Here is a 26591-nt window from a genome sequence, read left to right on the forward strand (position 1 = left end):
TGATACATGTGGGAGACTTGCTCCTGCGGATCAGGATGGCTTTGGGAAGTGCCCGCCTCCTCCTGCCTGCGGGATCCCTTGGGATATCCAGCTCACCACAGTGCAGTTTTGGGATGGGACAAGCTATTCTGGGGGCATGCTCTGCAGTGAGAAAGCACAGACTTTGCTGCCTTCCCTTTGCCTCCCTCCACATCCCCCTTTCCTCGTGTTCCCATCACTTCAGCCCGGGCGGGTTCACCGCATCCCACAATGTTTATTTCCATTCCTTTGCCTCGGATTTCCTCCTTTCCCCTCAAACCATCGCCCCAGGGAGGAGCAGATCCCATGGGATGACTACATCCTGGAGCAGCTCCCCTGCTCATGTGGACCGCAGCATCTCCCAGTGCCTGGCATCACACCATGGAAGTACCGGCTTGCACAAAGCCAACAGGATCCCAGTGCCACAGAGAACCCAAGAGCCAGCCTTGATTTATATTGTCAATATCATGCTGGAGATCAAACTAAATATAGGCAAACAAAGATACACCCCCAGTGCGAGCGCTGTGCTCACAAATGGAGACAATTAAGTCCCAGCAAGGAAAGGAATTAATCTGATGATCTTTACGGGCTCACCATCTAGGAGCTGATTAGCTATAAAGGGAAAGAATGATGAGAAACTCAGCTCAATGTGATTTTTCCACTCTCCTTATGGCCATTTCTAGGGCATCCCTTGCTTTTGCTGCAAGAGGGGAGCAGGGACTCTGATGGTACCATCCAAAGCATGTCCATGATCATGGAGAACCAACAGTGTTGCTCTGTGTAGCCCTCAGTATCCACACCAGGAATGAAAATGGCGTGATTTCCACCCCATCTGCTTTTTCCCCTCTGATTTACTGATATCATTCAGAGAAAGCCCTCGGCCACCCAGACACTGTCCCCTGACCCACATGCATGTGAGCCCATCAGGTGTCCCCAAGGAATGTGGGACTGCAGTGCTGAACACTGAGTGCTTTGGTGGCAGAACAGGGATGGGAAAGGGAAAATGCTAGAGGAACAACAGCCACCCAAAGCCCATCCTGGGGAGAACGGGGCCCTGGAAGCCTGGAAACATTCAAGGCCAGGTTGGATGGGGCTTGGAGCACCCTGCTCTAGTGGAAGGTGTCCCTGCCCGTGGCAGGGGTTGGAGCTGGGTGAGCTTTAAGGTCCCTTCCAACCCAAACCAGGCTGGGATTCCATGCCCCACACCCGGACACCTCACCCACAGCCAGCTCCGCATCAGAAGTTGGTTCTGAAGCCCCCGTACAACCACACAGTGTATGAAGGTGCAGGGGCCGTGCCGCAGCACGGACCCCCGGCGAAGCGGAGCCCACAGCTCCCCTCTGTGCCCCACAGGACCCAGCCAGATCCATGTGAGTCCCCGCTCACCCCAGCCACTGCCGTTGGTGTCCGTGCCCACGCCAGACACAGCACACAAAAGGAGCAGCCGGCAGCTTCCCTCCTCCTTACCCAAAACCAGATGATCCCAGATCGTTCCTCCCACTGCCTGCGCGCTGCCAAGGCACGGGAGCGCTGCCTCCCTGGGGGCACCAGGGCTGGGAGGCAATACCCAGACATTAGGGGGGGAACACACGGAGATGCAGCCACTCTGTGCCCCCCCGGCTGCCCTGACATCAGCTGTAAGATATGTGAGAAATGAACATGCCTGATCCGTGCATGAACGCGTGGTCCCTGTGAGCCGGAGGCCCCAACAAAAGGCTGCCTTGTGCTCAGTGCCTGTGTCTATGGGTACAAACATCCCGGTCCTCCTGCGAGGGGCAGCGGGCCTCTGGATGGGAAGAGAAACAGCGAAACAGGCTCCATCCTGTGGCAGGGATGCAGATGGTGCCTCGGCATCAGCTTGAGACCATACAGTGCAGAAAAGGGGGTGAAATGATTGCAGTCATTTGTTAATGCTGTTGAGGCTACTTTAAATGTTGCAGTGAGCTTGTGTTAAACGTTAACTCGTTCCTTGCGCTGTAAATATCAGCTATCCTCAGCCTGCAGTGCAAGGGAGGCTCCTGCTCCCTCCTGGCACTGCAGGAACAGAGCTGGGATCCCCAGGGGGATGCAGGCACAGAGAGAGCAGGGCAAGAAATCTCCATCAGCCTCTGAAACAGGCTACAGCCATGTTCAAAGCACAGGGAGGGAACAGACGCCCTTGAGCCCCATGTGGTATAATCATAGAATAGTTAGGGCTGGAAAGGACCTCAAGATCATCCAGTTCCAACCCCCCTGCCATGGGCAGGGACACCTCACACTAAACCATCCCACACAAGGCTTCATCCAACCTGGCCTTGAACACTGCCAGGGATGGAGCACTCACAACCCCCCTGGGCAACCCATTCCAGTGCCTCACCACCCTAACAGGAAAGAATTTCCTCCTTAGATCCAATCTAAACTTCCCCTGTTTAAGTTTTAACCCATTACCCCTTGTCCTGTCACTACAGTCCCTGACGAAGAGTCCCTCCCCAGCATCCCTATAGGCCCCCTTCAGGTACTGGAAGGCTGCTCTGAGGTCCCCACGCAGCCTTCTCTTCTCCAGGCTGAACAGCCCCAACTTCCTCAGCCTGTCTTCATACGGGAGGTGCTCCAGTGCCCTGAGCATCCTCGATCATCATGTGCACATCCCTGATGTGCACAGAGAGCCCCACACAACTGTGGACGCAACCTCCAAGGTTAATTAAATTAATGAACTCTTCCCAGGCAGCAGGGATGTGCCTTGGCTTTGCTCCTTTGACACCTGCAGGCAGCTCCTCCCCACAAGCAGTGACAATGGGTGCTGGAATGAGTCTCTCAACGCTGAATGCTGGGGAAGAGGCAAAACCAATGACCAGCAGCTTTCTCATGTCCAAGTCGAAGCACAGGGTATGAAACATTAACTTCTGCCTTCACTTTCCTCCCCCAGTCCGGCCCATGCAGCTGACAAGAGAAGATCAGCACCTCTGGGTTTATCACCCAGGAACTGCCCCGTCAGCAGCTTGGATGGTGTCAGCTCAGTGACCATCGGCAGAATTTAATATCCTTAGAAGAGATGAGTGTCTCAACAGCACAGGCAGGTGAATTTGCTGCAGGGATGAGCTGCCACAGGGGCTATGTGTTGGGCATATTGATTAGGGGTCTGTGGGGCCCCAAAGTGGCCCCTGGCACCCCATCCTGTCCCCATGGAGAGGCTGCTTGGCCCTGCTTTTGCCAGGGATGAGGAGCAGTTACCAGCAGGGTTGTGATTTCATTTCCTAGGAATTTCTCATTGTGGTACTCAAGCGCCTCTCTTCTGCAGCACACACCTATATGCAGGGGAAAAGAGCTTTGGGACTTGGTCTTTCCTGGAGCATCCTTGCAGCATCCCTTGGGGCAGCCACTCTCACCCGGCCACCAGGCCCAGGCTGAAGGCAGCAGGAGCAGAATATTTTGTCAATTGCTCCATCTAGTGCCATTTCAGCAGAAAAAGCTGTTGGGAGCACAACACTTGGAGCTGGTGCAGCTGCTGTGGATGGAGCCTGGGCAGCTGCCTCTGGCTGGTGTAGCAGTTTGGCGAGGATGTGCCAGATCAGAGAACCACAGCCTGGTTTAAGTTGAAAGGGACCTTAAAGTTCATTCAGCTCCAACCCCTGCCACGGGCAGGGACCCCTTCCACTGGAGCAGCTTGCTCCAAGCCCCTGTGTCCAGCCTGGCCTTGAAAAGGGTCTCAGTCCTGTTTCTGCAAGGCAAAGTGAGTCTCAAACCTCTGGCAGGGTGGACTCCAGCCATGGAGAGGATGAGGAGGACCAGCTGCTGAGACACCACCGAAACCCAGGAATCACCCAAAGACCAGGGATGATGTACCCCCAGCACGTGCAATCTGTGAGGGGAAAATCTGTTGCAGAGAGGGTTAAACAACACAGCCAACAACAGCTCAGCCACAGACCTACCCTGCACAGGGTGACACCAGTGTAGACAGAAACCCTCCCCACTTGCTACCCCTCTCCCTGCTTTAAAAACCAGCGGTATTTTAGTGTTTGCCCACATGGTAATTTGTCCAGTTTTACCTGCTTCCCCCAGTGCAGCAAGTTAACAGCGTACCGTGAGCATCAGGAGCTCTGCACCGATTCCTGCTTCTCTGGCAGAAGCAGTAAAACACCCAAGAAATAAACCTGTCTGTGCCATGATCCCATGTGCACTGCTCCCTGGCTAACGCTGCTTTCCAGGAGGAATACCTGCAAGAAGAAATCCTGCAAAGAGACCAGGGCAGGGACTGCTGGCAACTCCTGTAACTGGGGGGTCTTCAAGCCCAAACACAGCCTGGAGGAAACAACATCCCTGTTGAGAAGAGATTTATGTCATGACTATGCCACAAAACACCATCTCCAAATGCACAAATCAGCCCCATCTCCAAGGGCAAGTGCTAGTGGAGGCCTTTGCTGAGCAGCATCACTGCTAGGGGGGGACAAAAACATGTCTGTAAAAAAGGGAAGGATATGTTGCTGTTTAGGGAAATTTATTTGCAGCTCCTTTTCTGCTACATACAAACAAACAAGAACCTGCAGCAAATGAGCTCCCAGAGCATCAGGAGAAACCCATCTTCCACACTTGGGTTTATACTCAGCAGATGGCCCATGATACGTGCACATCAAAGTGTTAAAAAAGAAGAAAAAGAGAGAAGAAAAGGCTCAGGGGAAACTGTGTAACAGTCTTCCAATACCTAAAGGGGCTGCAGGAAACCTGGAGAGAGGCTTTGGACAGGGGCCTGTAAGGACAGGCCAAGGGGAATGGCTTTAACCTGCCCGAGGGGAGACTGAGCTGAGCTCTTAGGCAGAAGCTCTTCCCTGTGAGAGTGCTGAGGCGCTGGCACAGGGTGCCCAGAGAAGCTGTGGCTGCCCCATCCCTGGCAGTGCTCAAGGCCAGGTTGGATGGGGCCTGGAGCAACCTGCTCTAGTGGAAGGCTAGAACTGGATGAGCTTTAAGGTCCCTTCCAACACAAACCAAAAAGCTGAGCTCAGCAGGTCTGCATCCTCCCCAGGGCATCCTGGATAGGAACCACAGCAACATAACCCCACATAAATGTGGCTTTACTTGGTACAATTAGTTTGATTAGGATGTGAACTTTAATTTTAACCAAGCAGTTACAGAGGCACAGCACCGACAGCGGGGAATGAAGAGGGGTTTATGCTGCCACTGAGCATTTTCCTTCTTGTGCAGGAACTGGGAATAAACTCTGGTTCAACCTCACCAGACTCGTGAAAGCTGCAGAGACCTTGGAGCTCACTTGGACAAGGCTGAAGGCAAAGTCAAGGTGATGCTTGTTTCTTTTCCGTGATGCTGCAGAACATGGATCTCTGATTTGTTGCATCCTAAAAGGTCCAGCTATCACAGGAATGTGCATTAGAGAACAAAATGTCCATTGGTGTTAAGATGAAAAACAATGACTGTGACAGTGTTTAACTGGAATGTAAATACAGCTAAATTATGGACATAGAAGTGCGAAACCGTGGAGAAAGATGATAATGGAATTATATATCAATGCTCAGCACAAGTGTAAAAACTAATGTTTTATACATGTGTAACGTTAAATGAATTCATTCCAGTCCTTTCAGGCAAAGGTACATTAACTGCTCCATCTCGGCATAATCATATTACCTCAACAGGCTCTATGTATGTCATACTTCCAGGGTGGTAATCGCCACTTGATTAATTATAGGGAATTTAGAGGCATTACACTGATTCCTTTTGCAGCAGGATAATGTGACAGAGTCCCCTCAATCCTCCAGGCTGCTGTCCACACCAGCCCAGCCTCCACTGCCATGGTCCTGAAGCTCAGTGCTTGGGATCCTTGCAGCAGGGATCATGCCTGGACAGACTTTGTTCCCTGGCAAGCTCACATGGTGGAGAGGACACAGAAGCACAGATCATCTCAATCCCAGCCTTTGGTAGAAGTCTGAACATAGGTGTAACTTGCCCTTTTCTTTGCAGAGTTACCCAAGAAACGCAAACAGCTTCTGGTGATGTCAAGGATGCCCTCAATGGTGTCACTGCGAGGTTATTCCCCGTCTCTCCAGGTAAAGAAACTGATAAAAGGACTGTGAACAGCACGCAGCCCTTCTAAAAGAAAAGGTTCTGACAGAAAAGTCCTCAAACCAAGGCAGGAGAACCTTTCCCACCAGTATATATGAGTTGAAATGATGGTGAGTGGCACCTCTGAAGGGTGGCGAGATGCCTATGGTATCGATGCACCTCCTGCAATCATCCTTTGTGTTGGATTCCTCCTGACACAATAATGATCACTTCATATTCATCCCCTGGTTTTGCTGCCTGCGCACCAGATCCTTGGTCTCTCAACTGACCTGTTTGTTGGCGGTGCCCTGATTAACAACCACTTAGCAAGGAAGACCATGGAGATGGGTGCCTGCCGCTTTCTGACGGAGGGCACAGGATGGCTCCCTGTGATTGTCTCACTCCGCTCGCTGTCACCACATCCTTCCATCCCTCCTACAGTGACCACTGCTCCTTCACCCTGAGAAGGGCACTCAGAAGCCCTACTTAGAACAGCAAACAAAGACATCTCATGCAATAGATTTTACCAGTGACTTAAACGAAAAACCATAAAAATAAAATGCAGAACTACTTACATAACCGAGCTTTATTTAGAATCTTTGAAATCATAAAATCTCTCATTTTACTGACAGACGTAAACATACAATCAGGAGGGTTCATTGCTTTTTCCCTTGCACAGAAATAAAGTTTTAAACAAACCAGAACACCTCAACCCAGACAAGCATAATGCAGATTTAATCACCTGACTTGGTCCTATACATACAGCACGCGCTCCTCCGTGTGGTCACTGGTTTATCAATTAGTTGCACTATAATTTTTGGCAGTAATATATTCAACACACAAAGTGCAAATTACAAGAAGCAGAAAAATGTTCTCTCTCATTCTGAGCAATGAGAAGTGCAAAATATCCCAGCCCATAAATTCTATTCTTTGTGTACATGAACACTATGTGCATAATAGGCTAATAAATAGCCGTGTAAAACTTCATACATTAAATGTGGCAACATCTTAAAGTCGGAATGCAACGGTTATAAAAACATAATCAGGCAGAGGAATCATTACATCTTGTTCATAAATTCCACACACTGTTTCTGAGGGTACCTCTTCACATTTCACCTACCCGCCTTTAACTTCTGCATACCTTGGATGCTTCTGCAACCAAAGGCAGTTTGTTAAACATTCTCCCAGTTTGCTACATCTGGACATATTTCTGTGCGTCTACAATCAAGGTTCCACTAACACTTCACTTGGCAAATCAAATAGTACAGTGGGAATCCACTGAAAACGTGAAGTCTCTTCCAGGCACTATTAACGGAATACAATTCCAGCAAGGCTAAATGCACTTTGTGATTAACCTAAAGTTGAAAGGAAACTTTGCAATGAAGGAAAACCCATTTCAATGAGAGCTAATCACAGCTTGCTTCAGTATAGTTCATCTCACTTCAGTACAGTTCATCTCACTTCAGTACCTCTTCTTTAAAGTAAAATTGGGAAATACCCTGTCTAGATAAAACATACTGAACAACAGTACCTTCAACACAAACCCTGCACTGCTCAGTTGTTATACTGCAGCTTTTGAATAATCTTTCCATTACATTCCAGGGATTTTTCACATAAAATGAGCAGCCAATTTTGACACTCTCCCCCTGCTTTCATTTCTCCCAGCTACATCATCATCATAAATTATACCAAATAGTCCAAATCAGACTGGGCTGCCTCCTCTAAAACCCTACTGTTCCTCTGGATAGGAAGATTAAACCACAATGACTTGCACTGCCATTAATCTGCCTGCCAAATTCATTTGCTAAATCACTAAGGCCACGGTCATATAATCACTGCAGGAATGGCTGTGACACGTAATGACGTTGCTAACTTTTGGCTGAACATTCCTGCATCTTACCTTCACTGTGCAAAGCAGGACAGGCCTTGGGAAGGTGCCTTGTGGCCTTTGGCACATACTTGCTTAAACCAAAAAGTAGTTGAGGGCTTCGACTGAGCCATATGACTTGCTGGAGGAGGCTGAGGAACCCCCCTCTGCATGCTCTGCCCTGGGGAGGACATCATGTTAAACTGCTGCAGCAGTCTTCTGCAGCAATCATCTCACCAGTGCCTGGTATTATTTGGTATTATCCAAACCTGAACTCCAGCAGCTCCAGGAGGGAAGCATCCTCTGTGATCCGTGAAAGCCTCTTCCTGCACTATCTGATCCTGGGGAGACCCTTGGAAATGTAAAATGGTTTGCTGGGTTGGATTAACTTCATCTTAGCCTTAAAGACAAGGTGCAGAGGGACCGCTCACCACCGTTACTGGAATTACAGGATCACATTGCCGAAGCAAACTTTTCGTCTTCATTAAAGTTTCAGGATGAACAATTATGCTGCAGCTTGGCACAACAACAACTGCCTTTGTATGTAACATGCCTGGCATATATCAGCACGTTTCTTCTTAAAAAAATATAATGAGACTAGAATGAGACACGTTGTTGTTGTTCATGCTGCCTAAATATCTGAAAAGGCTCAAACATTTTAAAAGCGTAAAAAAAATAAATTTCCCTCTCCCCTAGTTTATTTTTCCTGCTAAAGGCTGCAAATTGACACATCACAGTAATTACCTCTGACTAACTTCCACAGACCTACCCAAAGAGATAAACATGAGAAGTTCACATTTGACTATCAGACTTACTGTGCTGAGCACAAATAATTTCCCAGAGGAGAATTTGATATTTCATCATTTGGAACAGTGGTAATTTAATTACATTGCTAATGTTTTCTGGCATACTTGAAAGGACAATTAGCATAAGTAAATCATGAGTGAGATGACAAGTCACTCGGCATTTATTTCTGCTCATCAGATGAGATCAGTTGATGATCTAAATTCTCTTTTGTGTGTGAATTGATTCCAGGTTCAGCAGTTGTAATGGGGGTTCAGGCTAGTGGGGATAAACTGATGTATAAATAAAGTTAAATGGACATTGTTCTTTGAAGTTTCTTGATTAAACTTCTCCAGAGAAACCTCAAAAGCCACCAGAAGTAGGAGAGGGCGGGGAGAAAGGCTGATAAATGTGCAAGGCTAAATGAAGCTCAAGATGCACACTACCCTTTTTGGCAATGGGGTGAATGCTGACTCTGCCAGGGTTTGCTTTACATCCTGCTCAGGGCTGAGCAGTATTATTATAGCTCTGCTGATGCTCTAAAATAATTGTATTTATCTCCGCAAGCACAATGACATTCATGATAACACCGTTAATGTTACAGTTCCTTTCTGGCGCTTCAGGATAGCTACAGCTTGCTCATGAGTAACACCTTCCAAAGCTTCCCCATTAACTGCTAAAATCTGATCGCCGCGCTTCAGTCTGCCATCGTCCGCAGCTGCTCCCTGCAAACAGCAAAGAGAGTCATTAGTGGCTGGTAGCACAGAGCCTTCCCATCCCTCATAATGCTGGATGAAATGAGGAGGGATGGAGCACTGAGAATCCCACTGTAACTGGGTGGGGAACATGGGAAATGACAGTGCTGCTGAAGTCTCCCTGAGTGCTTCGAGCATTGCCCATCGCTCACCCAAGCCTGCATGGTCTGGGGTGATACACCGCTGGGAAGAAGAGAACTGGCTCAACCCTGAAGAACTGCAGTGTAAAGACTGGTTCTGTCTTTTCTGGTTATGGGGAGGCTTGTTAAAGCAGCATTTAAATGCGCTCTGTAACCTGTGCTGAGAAACAGTAAAATGAGGGGAGAGGGACAGTGCTAATGTATCAGAACAGCCTGGGCACTGCCCCAAGCCCTCGATAGAGCTGGGCGTCACTGAAGAAATGGCCTCAAGTTGCACCAGGGGAGGTTTAGATTGGGTATTAGGAAAGATTTCTTCCCCAAAAGGGCTGTCAAGCACTGGAACAGGCTGCCCAGGGAAGTGGTGAAGTCACCGTCCCTAGAGGTATTATTAAGAGGTGTAGCTTAGTGCTTGGGGACATGGTTTAATAGTGGGCTTGGCAGTGCTGGGTTAACGGTTGAACTCAATGATCTTAAAAGTCTTTTCCAACCTAAATGATTTTATGATTGTATGAAAGTCCTGAGAAGCTCCCACAGAGCTTTAACAAATGGCTGTTCTCCTCCAGAGCCCTCAGTGCAGCTCTTTTATCTAAATCCTGAGCCTACCCTGCTCAGAGGTTGGCTCATGGTGTTAGTTTCTGCTCCACTGCCCCACTGGTGACTGCAGTGTATTCTGGCTTCAATTTAGGGTTTCTCAGCTGTGCTCACATCTAGAAACTTATAAGCACTGGCTTAAAGACACAGTATCTTCCCATGTTAATAACTGCAAATTGTAAAAGAGACCAGATATTTGTGGTTTCAGCCCCAGAATCACAGAAGCAGAGGAGACATGACTTCTATTCCACCTTCAGATGAAGTCTTCTTAATCGTGTCACCAGAAGTGCTGACACAAGTGACAGCAAGCAGACATAGGACAAGCAACTGTGGCTGACTTCAAAGTTACTTTATGGAAAGTATCCCCAATTCCCACTGTTTTCCTTTCCTCCTCCTCCATTTCCAGAGCTCCCTTCACATGGCCATGCCTGATGTATCTTGATGAGCACATTTCTAGCAAGGGGATGGGTGGGAAAAGGGTGAATTCTCCCTCACAGCAATGGAGGCTGTCTGCCTCAAGGATGGTCTCTGCTGTGCTATGTTTGCTCCTCAGCCTTGGTGGCCAGAGCCACTGCTCCCTAAGATTTACAGACAGAAAACTGCCTTACAAATATTTTAATGTATAAACCCAAGTTTCACAAGTACACAGAGCACTTTTGCTGAGATAAAAGTATCTTGTTTCAGCCATCAGTAATATGAAGTATAAAGTGAGACGCCAGCTCTGGGTCTACTTACTCACATCAATGTACTTAGCCAGTACATTTTGCTTTCTGCTACATAATATATTATCCAAGCCAAACCTTAGGTTTATTTTTAAAGATAATATAGAAATAGGGAGGAAAAAAAAAAAAAAGATACCTTGGCAAATATAGTCTTGACATAAATGGGCAGGTCTCCATGGGGACTTCCATACCCCCCTACAATACTAAATCCCAGTCCATCAGAGCCTTTCTCCAAAGCAATAATCTTAGGCTGGGGTGCTCTGAAAACACAACAGATATCACTTAGAATAGCAATGTCTGTCTCTGGGGACTTTATGCAGCAGGAACACTTACAGAGATATTTTATCTATCAAGAAGTTTTTCAAACAGCCACAAACCACAGCTCTTGCCCTTGCACTGAAACATTCTCCTGCACAGCCCAGAGTTCAAACGCTGTTCCTTGTACTTTAGCTCCTCACTTTGAAAATACTCCTTTTTAGTAAGAACTCAACAAGAGCACTTATCTCTGATGCAGAAGTGAGACTCCCCTGATCTGCAGTCATTGCACGTATGCAGAGTTTGCTTTCTTACCAGCCAAGCTGTCATCTTTAGTCTGCAAAAGTGGCAACTGCACTATTTCCTTACAGCATCATTTTGTTTTATGCCTTCAGAGGAGTGAGTCTAATAGGGTGAAGCCAGGAACGCTCGTGGCTCTACTGAAGGCTTTTTGGGCTGTTTTCTGACAACCTGTATTTGACCTACCCCCTGTGCCTTGCAACCCCATCACTTAGAGCCTCAACTCTTCAGGGGCTTTTACTGTCTACGATGAGCAAAGGAAGACTCTCAGTGCAATTCTGACTACATGTATGTACATACCCATTGCAAATTTGAAAAATTAATTTCTATATATTTAAAAATAATTACAGGGACAAAAGCTGTTTGGCATCTTCCACCTGTATAAAGGTGTAGCCTATTATTAGATTTAACAAATATATATATTGGATTTTTTATATATATACATATATATATATGCACACACATATATATATTACATGATATAAGGAAGTTATTCACTATGAGAGTGGTGAGGTGCTGGCACAGGTTGCCCAGAGAAGCTGTGGCTGCCCCATCCCTGGCAGTGTCCAAGGCCAGGCAGGATGGGGATTGGAACAACCTACTCTTGTGGAAGGTGTCCCTGCCTGTGGCAGGGGTTGGAACTGGATGAGCTTTAAGGTCCCTTCCAACTCAAACCATTCCATGATTCCATGATTCTATTATGACCAATATGTAGCTATTTCTTTAGGATGGAGAGAATACAAACGCCTACCTAATTCTGCTTCATATTTTCACATTCACATTTCCTTACTATTTTAATATGAAAAGAGAATACAAATCCTTTCGTGAAGTAAGCAATTCTCCTTTGAGAGCAGCAATAAAAACAGTTTCTTGCATTGTAAGACTAGAGAATGCAGCATAAATAGCGTAACTTTTATACTCAAAAACCCCTGAGGTAGGGCAGCAACTTGCATCTCAGCTTCTTAAAATAAATATAATGAATCAAAGAATGAAAATGAAGAACATAATGAAGCTACTGAACCACAATGAAGATCAAATAAATTTCAAAACGATTACTGGAATGCTATAAGCTGCCCTAAAAAGCACACAATGGAGAATGATGCATGGCCATGGGAGGGCTACATCTCTAGCTTCTATTAGCATACAGAAGTGCTGCAAGTGGAACATTTTTTAATCAGACTTTTTTTAATTGTAAAGCTAAAAAGATTCAAAGGACAAAGAATGCTCTGGGACATGTTTTGAAACATTTGTCTCTGATACCAGGTTTTTAACACCTCTTGCCTTAGTCAGCCAATGACAAATCATTTCAAATTGCTAGGATCGTAACTCCTTTCAGGCAAGGCAGCCAACAGACAAGGGCAGAACTGTCACGTCAGCATAACACATTAGAAAAAAAAAGGAGATATATTATCTTGAAACATGTCCAGAACGAGTGCTTGGAAACACATTTTGTGCTTATTTACTCAAGCAATTTCTGTCACTGTGTGAAGATGGACATGAGTCCATAATCAGGATGGAGAAGGTCACACTTTTCATTTTAAAGGTGATGGAAAATTACAGACAAGAGCAATGGGAGAGACCCCTCCTTCATCACCCTAGGCTTTTCCCTTGCATGGCACACAGAAATCCACCTCAGTCATGCAGACTAAGTACAAACTTACTCGGGATCTTCAGAATGATGCTCAGAAGAAGAGTTAAGGTTGCACCCTGCAGACATGCTCTCCAGCTGGGTAGCAATGGCACTGATGTTGGTATCAGCCACAACCTAAATGGAAGGATGCAATGAAAAACTGTGTGTGCTCATTTAATACCAAAGACACCTCGGCTGATTATGCAGAAAATAGGGAAATCAATTGTTGATGTGGATTTTTTTCCCCAAGCAAATTTAAAATACAAGTCCTACTCTCTTAAATGTTCTACAAATTCAATACTTTCAAATAACAGAGTTAATAGTAACCATATTTCTGGGGATTAAATGCAAACTTTGCTTTGAAGCTTTCTCTTGCCTTTTACATGATTATCATTCAGACGCTGAACAGAGGGGAAGTGTCTTTCTAGATAACCCAAAGGAAAAGATTACTTTCTCAGGGGAATATGTGCATCTCAGAGTTGGCACAGGGTGTCCAGGATTGGGCTTGAAAGTAAAGGTCTCCTACAGAGAGCATCTTAGCCTTTAACAACATACAGAGGTCCAAAGGACTATTGCGCAGAGGCCCTGAAATAACTCAGATTGGTTTATTTGCTGAGTATGGAAGAAATTCATCCACGGTTTCAACTCCCCTGCAGTTTCCAGCATAGATCAACGGACTGGGTTCCTAATCTTCTCAGTTCTGCCTCCTGCATCATCCTGAAGCCATTATGAATTACCACCACCCAGTAATTAATAAAGTTAATGACAGGTTGTTGGGTAGCAAACTTGCTCAGGCTTTTAAAGCAACCCTATCACTGTTGTGTAGGTTAGGTACACAGCCAGTTATGGCTGTTCTGAGGAAACAGCTACTTGCTATAGTCTGGGGTTTGCTGTTCACAGGGGTTTTGCCTCACAAGGGTAGAATCCTTCAGGCCCAGCAGGTTCTATTAAACACAAGGTGTCAATGCTCTCTCTGGCTCTTTTCTAAACCTTTCATTGCATGTAAGTTTTCTGTTCTTTGCTTTTTCAGGAAGAAATTTGCAAAAATCACTATGAAGTGTTTGGGATTTTAAATATTTACAGCTGAAAGGACATCAATTTCCTAAAAACCACATGCTGTGGTTATCCCCTAACTCCGTCTCCTTGTGATGAGCTATTCTTCTCTGCTTGACATTTACTGCACAGCACAGGATTTCGGCACAGAGAACAGTGAGAAATACCCACTAAGTGTATTTTCAATATTTCCTCTAGCTATCTATGGCCTTATTTTATCAAAATTAACAGGTACTTGTTCCACCCTCGGCTCAAGGGAAACGTACCTTTTCGAAATACAAAAATCCATTATATAAATCCCCTGTTTTAAATGACTGCTCACAATTCTCCCACAACAATATTTCCCTCTTCCTAATCACTTGGAGCCAAGAGGGTGGTAGCGTTTTTTAGGAAGGAAGATTAGTTCTCATGCAAATTTTGCATCCCAGGACTCAAGTTCTTGGATGCCCTAAATGAAGGGGTCCAGCAGACAGCAAAGACACCGTTAAGTTTTCCTTCTCACTGCAATAGGGGAGAGAATGCCAGCCAGTCTTTGTCATATTGTGTTGTTAAATAAAACGAGGGCAAAACAAATCTATATTCAAAAATCTTCCGTTGGCAGGAAGAATGTATCAGAGTGCAACAACCTTGTAAAAAAGCTTCCCCTTATCTCATTACTACACCTGCAGAAAAGAAATTAAATTAAACCAAAGCATCAAAACAGCCGAAAGGGATGATTGTTCCCCTGAGACCCTAATCTCCCATTTGCAAACAGCATTTGCAAACTCCTTCCCCATCCTTCCCAGGACGAGCTGATAATAAGCCTTTCCACCCCACTGAACACAATTATCTGACCTTTCAAAGCAGTTTGCCGTGAAGTGGTCTAACCTGATAATAAACAGAATTACTTAATGACACATCAGTCATGATTATCACAGCGATAGGATTATTCCATTTTGATTGCTGTAATAAAAATAAGCAATGCAGTGACTGAGAAGTACCTGTGGTTTGCATGTAAGGTATCACCACACTTACGGCACAGCTTCAATACTACTCTTCGCTGCTATTAAAATATAAGATCCCACCATCACATAATAGATTTTTAATAGAGGAAAATAGACTCTAACATCCCATCTTCACATAACAGACTTTAATAGAGAAAATAGACTCTAACATTTCACCTTCACATAACAGACCTTAATAGAGGAAGATAGACTCTATTCTAGCAGAGTAAACCCTTATCATCAGTAAAAAGTATTAAGACCATTTTAAGCCAGACAGTAAAAAATGCAGAAGAAAACCCATTAAGTGACAAATCCAAAGACATTTCCAGAAGAACCTCTTTGTTTATGTGAGCAACCAACTGACATCAGGAATATTTTTAAATACATGATGAGGTGGGATACGCTGTATTACAGCTTTCAAGATTGGCAATTTTGGGTTCTGCAGCAAGCTTTCATTTTCTATTCAGGGAATACTGTTGACATGAAAAGTGAAATTACTCAACGTTACTAACAATATGATAACTATAATTTAACAGAAAATCCTCAGCTGGTGTATATCTGGGTATTTCCTTTGACTTCATAGAACTACACAAATACACCATCTGCTCTGGAACTGGCTCATCACTTACCAGGTCAGCAGTTCACAGCAGACAAAACAAAGAATAAGCAAATCTAAAACTAAGTTTATTGTAATTTCATTTCTTTTTTTACCTTTTTCTCCCTCCCCCTATTTTTTGTAGTCACATTTGTGTTATAATGCAAGCAAGAAGCTTGCAAAAATCTCTCAAGATGTGTTCCAATCCAATATGCTGTGATGACAAAGAAAATTAGAGTAGATTTTAGTAGTGCATCTTATTGTTTTCCAATTGTTACAATAATTCTGCAAATGAGCAGTATTTTGAATTCTCTCTGGCAAGTATTTTCTCCATTTCTTTGTGTAAACATAAAAATAAACTGAAGATGAATATACTGGCAAGCAGCAATTAGAACCAAAGTGGCAGAACATGTTCTTTTTAGCTAGCATATAAATGTGGCAGTGATAACAGTTTTCTGTCTCAAGTGTTACTATTCATTACCTGTAGAATAATCAATTCTAGGCAGCACTGTCTTAATGATGATGCTATCATGTTTTCCTAACTGCTGCTAGCATTTCTTTCTTCTCCCCCTTTCAAGAACAAGGAAATTAATAGTGTGGGCAGTTTGGTCACAGTCTAGCTACATGCACGCACTCATACACACACACACACACACACATAATTTCTTGTTCCTAGTTAACTTCAAATTAAAAATACAAACAACACCTTGGAAGCTTGTTGATTTATCATGTGTAGCAACAAGTTATTTTGTTCCCTTTGTTAGGCTTTTATAGAGTCATGCTCACAGCCCGTATGAATGGCAATAAAGAATTTTTGAATGAAAATCATTTCTTGCTTTCATTCTGTGTAATTCCCATCAGCAAGCACCCTGCAATTCTGTGATGCCTTGTGCCAGTGATGCTTAGGGTTTTTTCTTTTCTTTTTTTTCCCTGAATGCCATTTATCTCCCCTCATGCAGCTGCATGTTCAATTTATCACCATACCTGCAGGATAATGCTCCCATAAGCATTCTTTAGTAGATTAACCGCATCTGCATGAGACAGCCCATCCAAAGGTTGCCCATTAATACTGACAATCCGATCTCCAACCTAAAAGTACAACAGTAATGGAAAATTACTAGCATTAGGGAAAATTAAAATTAAGAATGCTTAAAATTCCTCATGAACTTGGCATTGCACAGTCATGCTTCTCTTTTGCAGGATCCCTTTTGTGAGAGTTCTGCATTGCTAGTGATCATTTCCCATTCTTCAGAGTAAGCACAATATGGATTCTTTAAAAACAACAATGCAACCAGAGAATGATGTGTTGTATTTTACTATTCCCACTTGCAAGCAGAGAGAGGAAGATTTTCACTGCTGTCCTCCCATCCAGAAAGGATTATTTGTGTCTGTATGTGCAGATGAGCTTACACTCCTACAGACTACGTATTCACATGCTGACTGAAGTGTAGGAAAGCAGGCACTTTTGATATTAATCTAATTAACCTAAATGATTTCTTCTTCTTCTTATACATAAAAACAATCTTGACCCTGGCACTTAATGCTATTGTGTAATTCTGTTAGAGACATGGCATGAATGTAGCAGCACATACTAATGAATCTCATGGGCCAAAGCAACCCTGTGTGTCTGCATAGTAAGTTCTTTCCAGTACTAATGATTCCTTGAAACTCTCTCCAAAACTGGAAGTGTTCACTACAGCCATTCCCAAAACACACGTATCCTGTGGGTCTGATATAGGTGCCTTATTTTGGCATTTCTTTTCATAAGGGCCTTAAGAACAAACAACTAACTTCCAATCTGTTTTCTACCTGGTTTTGAGCTCTAAATGATGCCCAGCCTGCAGTCCCCAAAATGCTTGTGATTTCCAGAGAGCCTATTGCTGCCCTCCCTCGGTCTGGATGAACATATACACTTGAAGACCACGGCAAATGCATATATGTTCTTTCTCTTAATGTCACTTTTCCATTATCAGCATTATCCCAAGATGCAATATAATTAAAAAGGGAAGAGAGAGGCAGGGTTATTTGGTTTTGTTTCTGGTTTTAGATATATATATATATATAAAAAGAGGAAAAGCAGTCTATGAATTATTATCAAGGTGATAATACTTCATACAGAAGTGCTTGAGGCTCCTTCTCTGTAGGACACACTGCAGATGAAATAATAAATATTCAGAGGATCTCCCTACTCACTCTGAGTCTCTGGGTACGTGCAGCCACACCACTGGCTTGAATCATAGCAATGAAGATTGGAATATCTCCTAATGGACTTCCCTTCCCTCCTGCAATGCTAATACCAAGTGCATCATTTGGTCCCTAAAACAAAGCAAAACAAAACATTTGCAGTTGGAGCAACTTGCAGAGGTCATCGTTCAGAGCATAGCAATACCTGATCATTTGATTTACGGAACAGGGAGAAAATAGGTTTGACAGACATACACATCCTCACACATGCATGTCCCACTACTCAGGCATACATCCAACAACCTACTGCAAGCATAAATAATGCAATCTTCCTTCTGAGAAATGCTACAAAAATCAACAACTTCAGTTAAAGGCGTTAGCTTTTGGAATTGATCAAAAATAACTCACTGACCCTTGTTATCTCCACAGTCCTTGGGCCCATATCCGCTCCTAGGAATAATGAAACAAACAATTAGCATCTGTAATTAAGAGATAATATAATTAAGAGATAACACTGTCAGGTGACAATGGTCCCTTGCTGCATAGTCAGTTATCACCAAGCAGGAGCAGAGCCTCCCTGTGCCAAACCAGGCAGCACCGCTCACGTGAGGAGGATGTAATCGCTCTGGTTGACGGACGCCACAGTTGACGCCCATTGTAGCACTGCCACTGCTCACCACAACCTATTGAATAGCAGCACTCTGCCAGCCTGAAGACAAGCCCTGTCGTGCATTTCACTCAATTAAAGATTGGCTTATTGTTCATAAATCACAGTGTCCCGACTACAAAGGGCAGAGCACGTGGCTGGTCTGAGACTGTTGAGGTTCCATGGATATCCTCTTCTAATTTGTGTTCTATTAGTAAATAATAGACAGCCAGGAAGTCTGGCTGGCATGTATATAGCCATAGCACATTTAAAAGTACTCAAAATAGAAGAAAGGGAGAAAACAGAGAAAAATAAAGGGACACTTCAGAGGAATCATTCAAACTGGGACTCAACAGCCTAAAAGCTGATGGTGTAGTGAAGTCCTGGGCTCTGCTATACCAACCCCTAATTCTATCAGCTCCCATTAAACTACTTTAAGAACCTTTCAGGAGGCAGGCAGAATTAGTGTCTTTCAAAAGTTACTGATTCTTAGTAACACATTTCACTATTTCTCACCACCAGACATGTGTGCTTGTGCAGATATCTGTTATGAGTATGGAAGGCAGGATTGACAAGGTGTTGTGAGGTCCGCAGGGCACTCCAAATTGCCTGAAGGAAGCCATATTCCTCTTCCAGTGCATGCAAACTGGCAGAAGAAATGCCTTCTACTTCATGACCAAAGGTTACTGACTTCTGAGGCAGGTCAGAGCACCCAAATGCACAGGTTCTCCACAAGCTACTGCAGGTTGTAGATTTAGCACTTGCTAAATCTCCAAAATGCCAACTGGGCATTAGGACTTTCTCATTACAAAACTCCCCTTTGCACACTCAAGAGCAGCAAAGAAATAAATGAAGTGGTGGCAGCTTTATTCTGTGAGAGAATGGTTTCTAATGCGAGAACCATGCCTGTGCTAAGCCTCTGACATGGGCATTGGGGAATAGCAGGGCACAGGAATTCTGCACTTAAGAGAGAAGTCATTACTCTACGAGTAGACATAAAAATAACGTCATCTGCTGGAAAGTGTTTTGGGTCTTCAAACATCAGTGGTGCGTCTTCTGGGAGGCAGAGTAGGAAAACCAGATTCAAGTATTCAGTTTTCCTTTGAAAGCAGTACAAACATACAGCAAATAACACGCAGCTATTCTGACAGCCACCCAGATTATACCTGAGTTCCTCTGAGACACATCTGCTGAAGATCTTTTTGTGCCAACAAAGTTCTGTAAGGTCGAGAGGACCGGAGCAAGCGCAGGGTGGAAGTGGCTGTGGACACTCTGTTGGCTTGCCTGGAGTTAAAAATAAATCAAAACCTGTGAGTCAAACCCAAATGTTAACTTTAAACCAGTTCCTGCGACATACGGGCGCAGCTGTGCTCTGTGACAACCACACTGGAAATACCACATCAGCCACGCAACTGAAAACCCTTCCAACTTCATTTCCAAATGAGAACCCACACAACTGAACTTCACTCTCTACGTGCACACTTAATGTTGGTCAGGTCTGCTCTAGAGGGCACCAGGAAGTAGGATTAGCACTCTCCTTTGTTCCCAGTGTGTCTCTGAACCTGAGGAGAAGGGTACATGATGGTTGCTGCTACAGCTGGTGGGCAGCTCCCTCATGATGGACCCTGCAGGCACGAGTGTGCATAAGGCACCCAGCAGGACACATAACAGCTCCTCTCACACACTAACACCCATCTTGTTACATGGCAGTAAGCGACAGGCTTTGTTATGTTAGCTGAAGATATTGTCTGATTACAAGGTCCTGTAATAGACTCTGCTTCTTTCATTTGACCAAGAACCTACCCTTATTTCCAGAATAACATGCCAGGTGACAAAAGGGAGAGCCTCTGAAGATGGCTGCTTGGGCATGTAACCAATTCCTGGCTGTCCATTACCCGCTCTCCTTTCTCTATCTCTGTATCTGGCTTTATCTTCAGACTCTGCTCCTCAAGGAAACATAATTATCAATTTAGGAAGTGCATCTGAACAACAGGTTTCACCGAGGGCCAGACCTTCCCAACTGTGCTGCCTTACACAAAACAAAGATCTGGCCTATACTTCTCCATCCACAGCAGAGCTTTCTCCCTCTAAATGCATTAGGCGGTGAATCAAAAGCTCTGGCAGCATTAATTCTAACTGACCAGTGTGCAGCTGTCAGTGATGAACAACAGGCAGAGCACAATTTCCACCTCGAGTTGCCAATTCGTGGGTCAGTTAATGTAATTTGCAATGCATGTCAAAGAAATCACTGTCCTGCACCACAAGGCTTCTATTTCTACAGTTAAAGGTATGCAACAGACCAAGAAAAAAGCCAAGTGAGGACAAAAGTTCTGAATGCTCTTGGCCAGCAGCTTCGACAACATCGCTCGCAGTTGTGCAAATCATTCAAGCTGATTTGCTGTGTTATCTGCCAAGAGTTTTATATCTCTTGGAAAGCTTTTGCTGAGAAAAATCTATTTGGTTTTCAAAATCACCAGGTCGCTGAGGAGCACTGAGATGAGGGCTCTCAAATGACTCTGCAGTAAAAGAAGCAATTAAGATTTCTTGTATTAAAAGAGATACAGAAACTACCAGGTTCCTCCAAAAGCTTCTTATGCCACAAAGAAAGGGGGGTGATGTTTGATCTGATTTTTACCTGGACTCATGTTAGATACTATTTTGTTTCCCTCTCAGCTGTGAGTTTTACATAGTAAAAATGGGTGGATAATTTTTAACCATCACTTTGTGATTACACTGCTCTTGCTTGGGCTAGCTGTTGACACAATGATCCCAAACCTCCTAATACTCAAGACTGCTGTCTTACTTAATGCAGTCAGTATAATTTTCCTCTGTTGTTTCATTTCTCCTTGCCTGCTGTATGCAGTGCAGATGTTTCTCCAAGGATATTTCATCAGTATTTTTAAAGCTGGGCTTTAGCCCTTCCTGTACCTCACCCACCCTAGGCTCCATCACTGCTGGCCTTTAGCAAGTTAAGAAATCACACCACATGACTATGATCTTGGCATCCTTTTTGGGTTGTTCGTGCACAACACTGAGGACAAGTCTCCCCTCTTACTGACCTCCTTAAAAGCATTCCTGCTTTAACTTAAATCCCCCCTGAACTCAAATCCTATGGCTCCTCCTCTCAGTTTCCAAATCCAAACCCTTCTTTCAGCTTTTGTGAAAGTTGGGCTGGATCCCACTAGTGTGCAGGCTCTCCTGACTGCTCCCAATTCTGTGTAAGAGGGAAGTGTGTGGGTAATGTCCCCGCGGGTCCCTGACAGCTGCCCCTAGGCAGAGAGGGGTCAAAGTACTCCATAGCTCCATAGCAAAATACTCCATACTCAATAGCCTTGCTGTGAATCACTCACAACTTCAACGTAATGCCAAAGGAGTCAGTCTTTGGAAGGAAAATCCATAAAAAAAAAGTCTTCCAAGTCATCTTGCCTTGATTTTCTCCCTTGCAATACTTGAGCTTTAATACTAATGGTATCGGTGTCTGAGCTGACTGGGGGTTGTGGGGAGAAGGGGAAAGCCCTGCACTGATTGAAAAATGAATTGTTGTCTTCGCTTCAGGTAAAAAGCAAGTGAAGCAGGAAATTGCTCTGTGTTTTCTTTGAGAGCAAAGCAGCTCTCATGTGGTTCTTCCCTAAGATAGGCAGAGATACAGTTCAGTTTCATTAACTCCTTTTGAGTGACAAAACAGCAGCACAAAACACATTCAGCATTTCTTGCAGGTCTGAAAAAATATATATGGGCGTCATTGGTGTGTCTTCGGAAGACACTCCTTAAAAGGAGACATTAACTTGCTCTTCTACTTAACCAGCATTTCAGCATGACACTTGCTTTGCAGTTCAGCACAGAAAATCATCGTGATAAAATACTTTGTTCCACCTCCTCAGCAGTTAAGTGTCTACGGAAGGACTGAACCTCATGTGCATGTGCTCTGTCCCCATGCCCTGCCCTTCACAGCCCCACTTTATGCATATGAATTTGTCACTAACCTGACTGTTTTGGGATGTTTTCCGTGATGACAGCCATGCTCCAGCTCGCAGTCTCCCAAGTTCAAGATGCACTAGGCCTTGGGCACACTTGGAAAAAAGAACAACCACAATGTACAGCATTTAAGTAGACGTATAATATTTCATGCTCTCCTGGAGAGAATTATGTTTATATTCAGCACCACAACCCCATGAAGAAAACCACAAGGAATGCTCAAAAGCATTAACATTTGTATTTAGACAATACAAAATGTACCCATTCCTGGATCTAGGTTTAACCTGAAGGTTTAATGCTAGTTGCTGAAGTCAGTAAGAATCTTCCTACTGGCAAACTGTAGACGGCCAATTACTCAGGAAAAAAAAACAAAAGCTCCCAACTCTTTAACAGAAGTTTGCTACAAACGATACTCATGCAAAACACTTCAGAGGAAAAACGCTGCAGAAAAGGGTGAAATTAACACATATGGATTTAACTTCATAATTGGAAATCTCACATACTTCCAATTCTCAAATAGGTAAACTTTTGGCCAAGTATCAGCCATGAATGGAAAAAGCAAGGAAATAATTAGCCTTTCCCTTCAAGAATGGAAGAAATCATATGCAGAAACAGTAGCGGTGACGGCAGGGAAAAAGCCCTTGTCTCCAGATCCAGTTTTGAATAGAAACGGGTCTGCAGCATCACTCCCACCCATCCTTTCATCCCAGGTACAGGCTGTCAGGGCTGGGAGCTGTACAGAGGAGTTAACATCAGGCCCTCACAGCCAGGCCATCTCCTGCCCTCTCCTCTGACCCAAGCAGCCACATGCTTTCAAACGGAAAAGGCAACTTCAGAGTGTAAGGTCACTTCACTAAGATGGAAAGCTGTGCAGAAACAGATTTAAGCTGCCATTTTATAGCTGCAGGTCAGTACAGCAAAGCCAAAGGCATTTTACTTCAGTTCTGATTTGTACGCCTCTCAAGTTTCCAAATGTTTTTCTAACATATGAAATCCACAGTTGCATTTTCAAATAAATGCCTAAATACTACATGTGTCTTTGTTTTCCCACTTCATACCATCCAACTCCTAGAAATACATGGAGAAGTGATTTTCAATGAATTTCCCAAAGTTATTTCAGATGAAATTCCTGTCTCAGTAATCAGTTCAAGCTGTCCTGCGTATGCGTAAATAGCACTTCAGGATAATTACCCTGCATAGTGTTAGTAACTGCAATTCAATATCTTGAAATGTATTATGTACTCACCTTAAGTATAGTGGCAACAGTCTCTTGTGAGGCATTTCTCATATCCTCTCCATTTACAGACAAAATCTGATCTCCTTGAATTAATCTTCCATCTAGGTCTGCAGCTCCTCCTTTAACAATGTCAGAGATAAACACTCCACTTCCATTTCTAACAATGCAAGAAGCATATGGCTAATTACACAATCCAATATTCTTTGGGAGACCAATTTAGACTACTTGCATTTAAGAGACATTAACAGAAACCTGTGAGCAGTGCAAGAAGTAGTTTTATGTCCATTCAACCGCGCAAAAAATCTACGAGTTTTAAAACTAAGGCATGTTTTGCTATATTTAATGCTGTCTTTTGCCTTGAACCATTAGTTCTGACTGCACGAGTCATGAAGATTCCTGAAAAATACCACCTGTGTGAATCAAAAGCCAAGGATCAGTCTAAGGTGGAGTTAAACTATGTCCTGATGTGCCTGATATGAATTATGCAGCCTCAGATACTTCTCCTATATTCCCCTCCAAGGTTCAGCTCAGTTCCTTTCTCAGAAGCCTGGAGGCCCCCAACAGAAACAGGGAGAAGTCTGCAGAAAAGACTTTTCTAGTTGGCACCTGAGTTATGCAGCACGAAATCCAGCTTTGTGGCCATGCAGACACAGAGGACAATGTATTTTATTTCTCTTCCCAGATGCTGCAGACCCCTTGGTGCTGGCCCCATCTCCTGATGCTCGCTGTGATGTGAGCTGGTGCCAGCTGCAATGCCAAGGTTTGGCATTTGGCATCCTTCAGGACACAACACTTTACAACCTGAATTATACCTGAGCATCACATGGGCTACCTCTACAGTAGAAATCCCCACAAGCAAAGCACTTAGCAGTAGTACAGAAAGTTTTGCATGGAAGCAAACATGGGAGGGCTGGAGACTGCCATTACCATCTGTAAGGTAATTTACATAAGCTAAATTAATTACCCAGCCCGCAATCTGCTCACAACACCTGGGTTAAACATCACCACTCTTGTAAAAAGCTGCTGCAGAAACTTTACTGACCATACGCAGTCAGGATAATGACATGATGATTTGTAATTGAGAGAATAAATTATTTCTGGCAATACAGAAGAGCAACCATATGACACTTTCAACGCTGAACGAGTGCTAGCCAGTGTCATGCCGTAAATCTCTTCTAGCAGTGAAAGATTAAAGCTATCAGTGCTCTGGTTTGAATGATCTAATAGCAATGGTTTAGAAATATATTAGCAAAAAGTCACATTTTATTAAGCAGCTGTTACCTACTCATGTGCCTCAGATTCTGCTCTGCAATCACAGTACTGGTGTCTAGTGCTGACCAGTCAGTTTGATACTGTTCAGGATGTGGGTCTAACTCAGCTGCTTGTCTTCCACTGATATCAGCCCCTTTGAACTGGGGTAGCAGCTAGATCTAACTCACAAATCAATTTTCAAAGGCATACCCTGGTATTTATATAAATACTTATAGTATCTATACTTATAGTATTTATAAATATTTATAGTATTTATAATACTTAAGGTTTCTGCCCCCATTCCAAAATCAGAAAACCCATGGTTAGGGCCTCCAAGCCCTGAGATGCATCTATGCTGAAGTCAGCAGGACAGTGAGCTCCCAGTTCCACATGTGCCCACTTGGCTACACAGTCCCATGGCATCCTTGAAGCTATTTAGATACAAAATTCTCTTCCTTACAGAGTTTTTCCTTTATTTCCTATTCCATTTAATGGCTACAGTCATTCATATGGCAAAAAGCAAATTATTTCTCATTTGAAGTACAGTAAGGTCAGAGAGATGCTCTTACCGTTTTCCAGCAATGCTGAGCCCTAGTCCTCGGCCTGTTTTCTTCTGTATATCTACATAGAAGATCTCTAAGTTTTCTTCATCTTTGTAATGTGCTTCATCTCTATAAACTACCAATTGCACCTTCTGGGGTGTTTGTCTCAACGCAGTGATAGCTTCTTCATGGCTGGCATTCCGCAGATCGATCCCATTCACCTGAAATAATCAGTGTTTTCTTTCCAAATGACATGTATAAATGATCTTTTCATCGCACCCTACTCAAGTGTGACAGGACAAATTTGTCAAATTGACACCCCTTGGCACTCTAATTTAGTGCTCCCATTTCTAGAGGGCTGAGCTCCTGGGTCTCCTACTGAGTGCAAGTTTGGTGCTTTGTGCCTCTGCATGGAATAAATCACAACAATCAAAACATGTTGGCTTGTAAGTTTTGTGGGTGTTCTTCCCTTCTTTTTCATTGCTGGAACCTCAAACAATGCTTCCTTCTTACAACCAAAGTGGGACATGTTCCTTTGAGCTTCTTGTATCTCTTACTGCTCAGATTCTTTCTCCCCCAGCTTTGCACCACTGCCAAGCCAAAGACAGAAGGAATCAAAAACATTAGCAAATGGCAATGGTGAAGCTCAGGCAGGACATATTAAATGGTTATTTTGCTTTGTTCCAATAGATGGCACACAAGACCACTCCTGGAGCACTCAATTACATTTCTCTTACCATAACCTGAAAATGTTTTTCAGTTGTATCAGATGGAACAAGAAGTTCTGATTGAATGCCCAGGTACTAAAAACATCCATTCCATCTTGAAACCTACTCTCCCAGTTTTGCCAGACCTGATCCACAGATACCCTTGAAGGTGTTTGCCAATATTCTATTTCATTTCTTAATAGCAATAAGTATCAATGCTTAAATATTTTGGAAGTCTCTTTAGGAAGTAGCATGAACTGTAAGTGAATACAATGTTAAACCACTTCCATAACATAGTAAGTTTTAAGGCAATGAAAATAATTCTCAGTA

General features: G+C 43.9%; 1 protein-coding gene across 5 annotated transcripts in view; it reads right to left on the reverse strand.

Moving 5' to 3' along the window:
• Positions 1-6613: 6613 nt before the first annotated feature.
• PATJ (PATJ crumbs cell polarity complex component) overlaps positions 6614-26591 on the reverse strand; it is a 155111-nt gene continuing 135133 nt past the window's right edge. For 3 of the 5 annotated variants that reach the window (XM_065673193.1, XM_065673191.1, XM_065673192.1), the window contains 10 exons: positions 25582-25775; positions 23771-23918; positions 22533-22619; positions 19716-19833; positions 18316-18353; positions 17913-18035; positions 16704-16808; positions 13120-13223; positions 11040-11163; positions 6614-9420 (listed from right to left, as the gene is read on the reverse strand). In XM_065673193.1, coding sequence (XP_065529265.1) covers positions 9274-9420; positions 11040-11163; positions 13120-13223; positions 16704-16808; positions 17913-18035; positions 18316-18353; positions 19716-19833; positions 22533-22619; positions 23771-23918; positions 25582-25775 — 1188 coding nt within the window. In that variant the 3' untranslated portion in view covers positions 6614-9273. Of the gene's footprint in view, positions 9421-11039; positions 11164-13119; positions 13224-16703; positions 16809-17912; positions 18036-18315; positions 18354-19715; positions 19834-22532; positions 22620-23770; positions 23919-25581; positions 25776-26591 lie in introns of those variants that run through there. The other 2 variants (XM_065673194.1, XM_065673195.1) reach the window with 2 other exon arrangements.

This window comes from Lathamus discolor, chromosome 3 (genome assembly GCF_037157495.1).
Source record: "Lathamus discolor isolate bLatDis1 chromosome 3, bLatDis1.hap1, whole genome shotgun sequence".
NCBI lineage: Eukaryota > Metazoa > Chordata > Aves > Psittaciformes > Psittacidae > Lathamus > Lathamus discolor.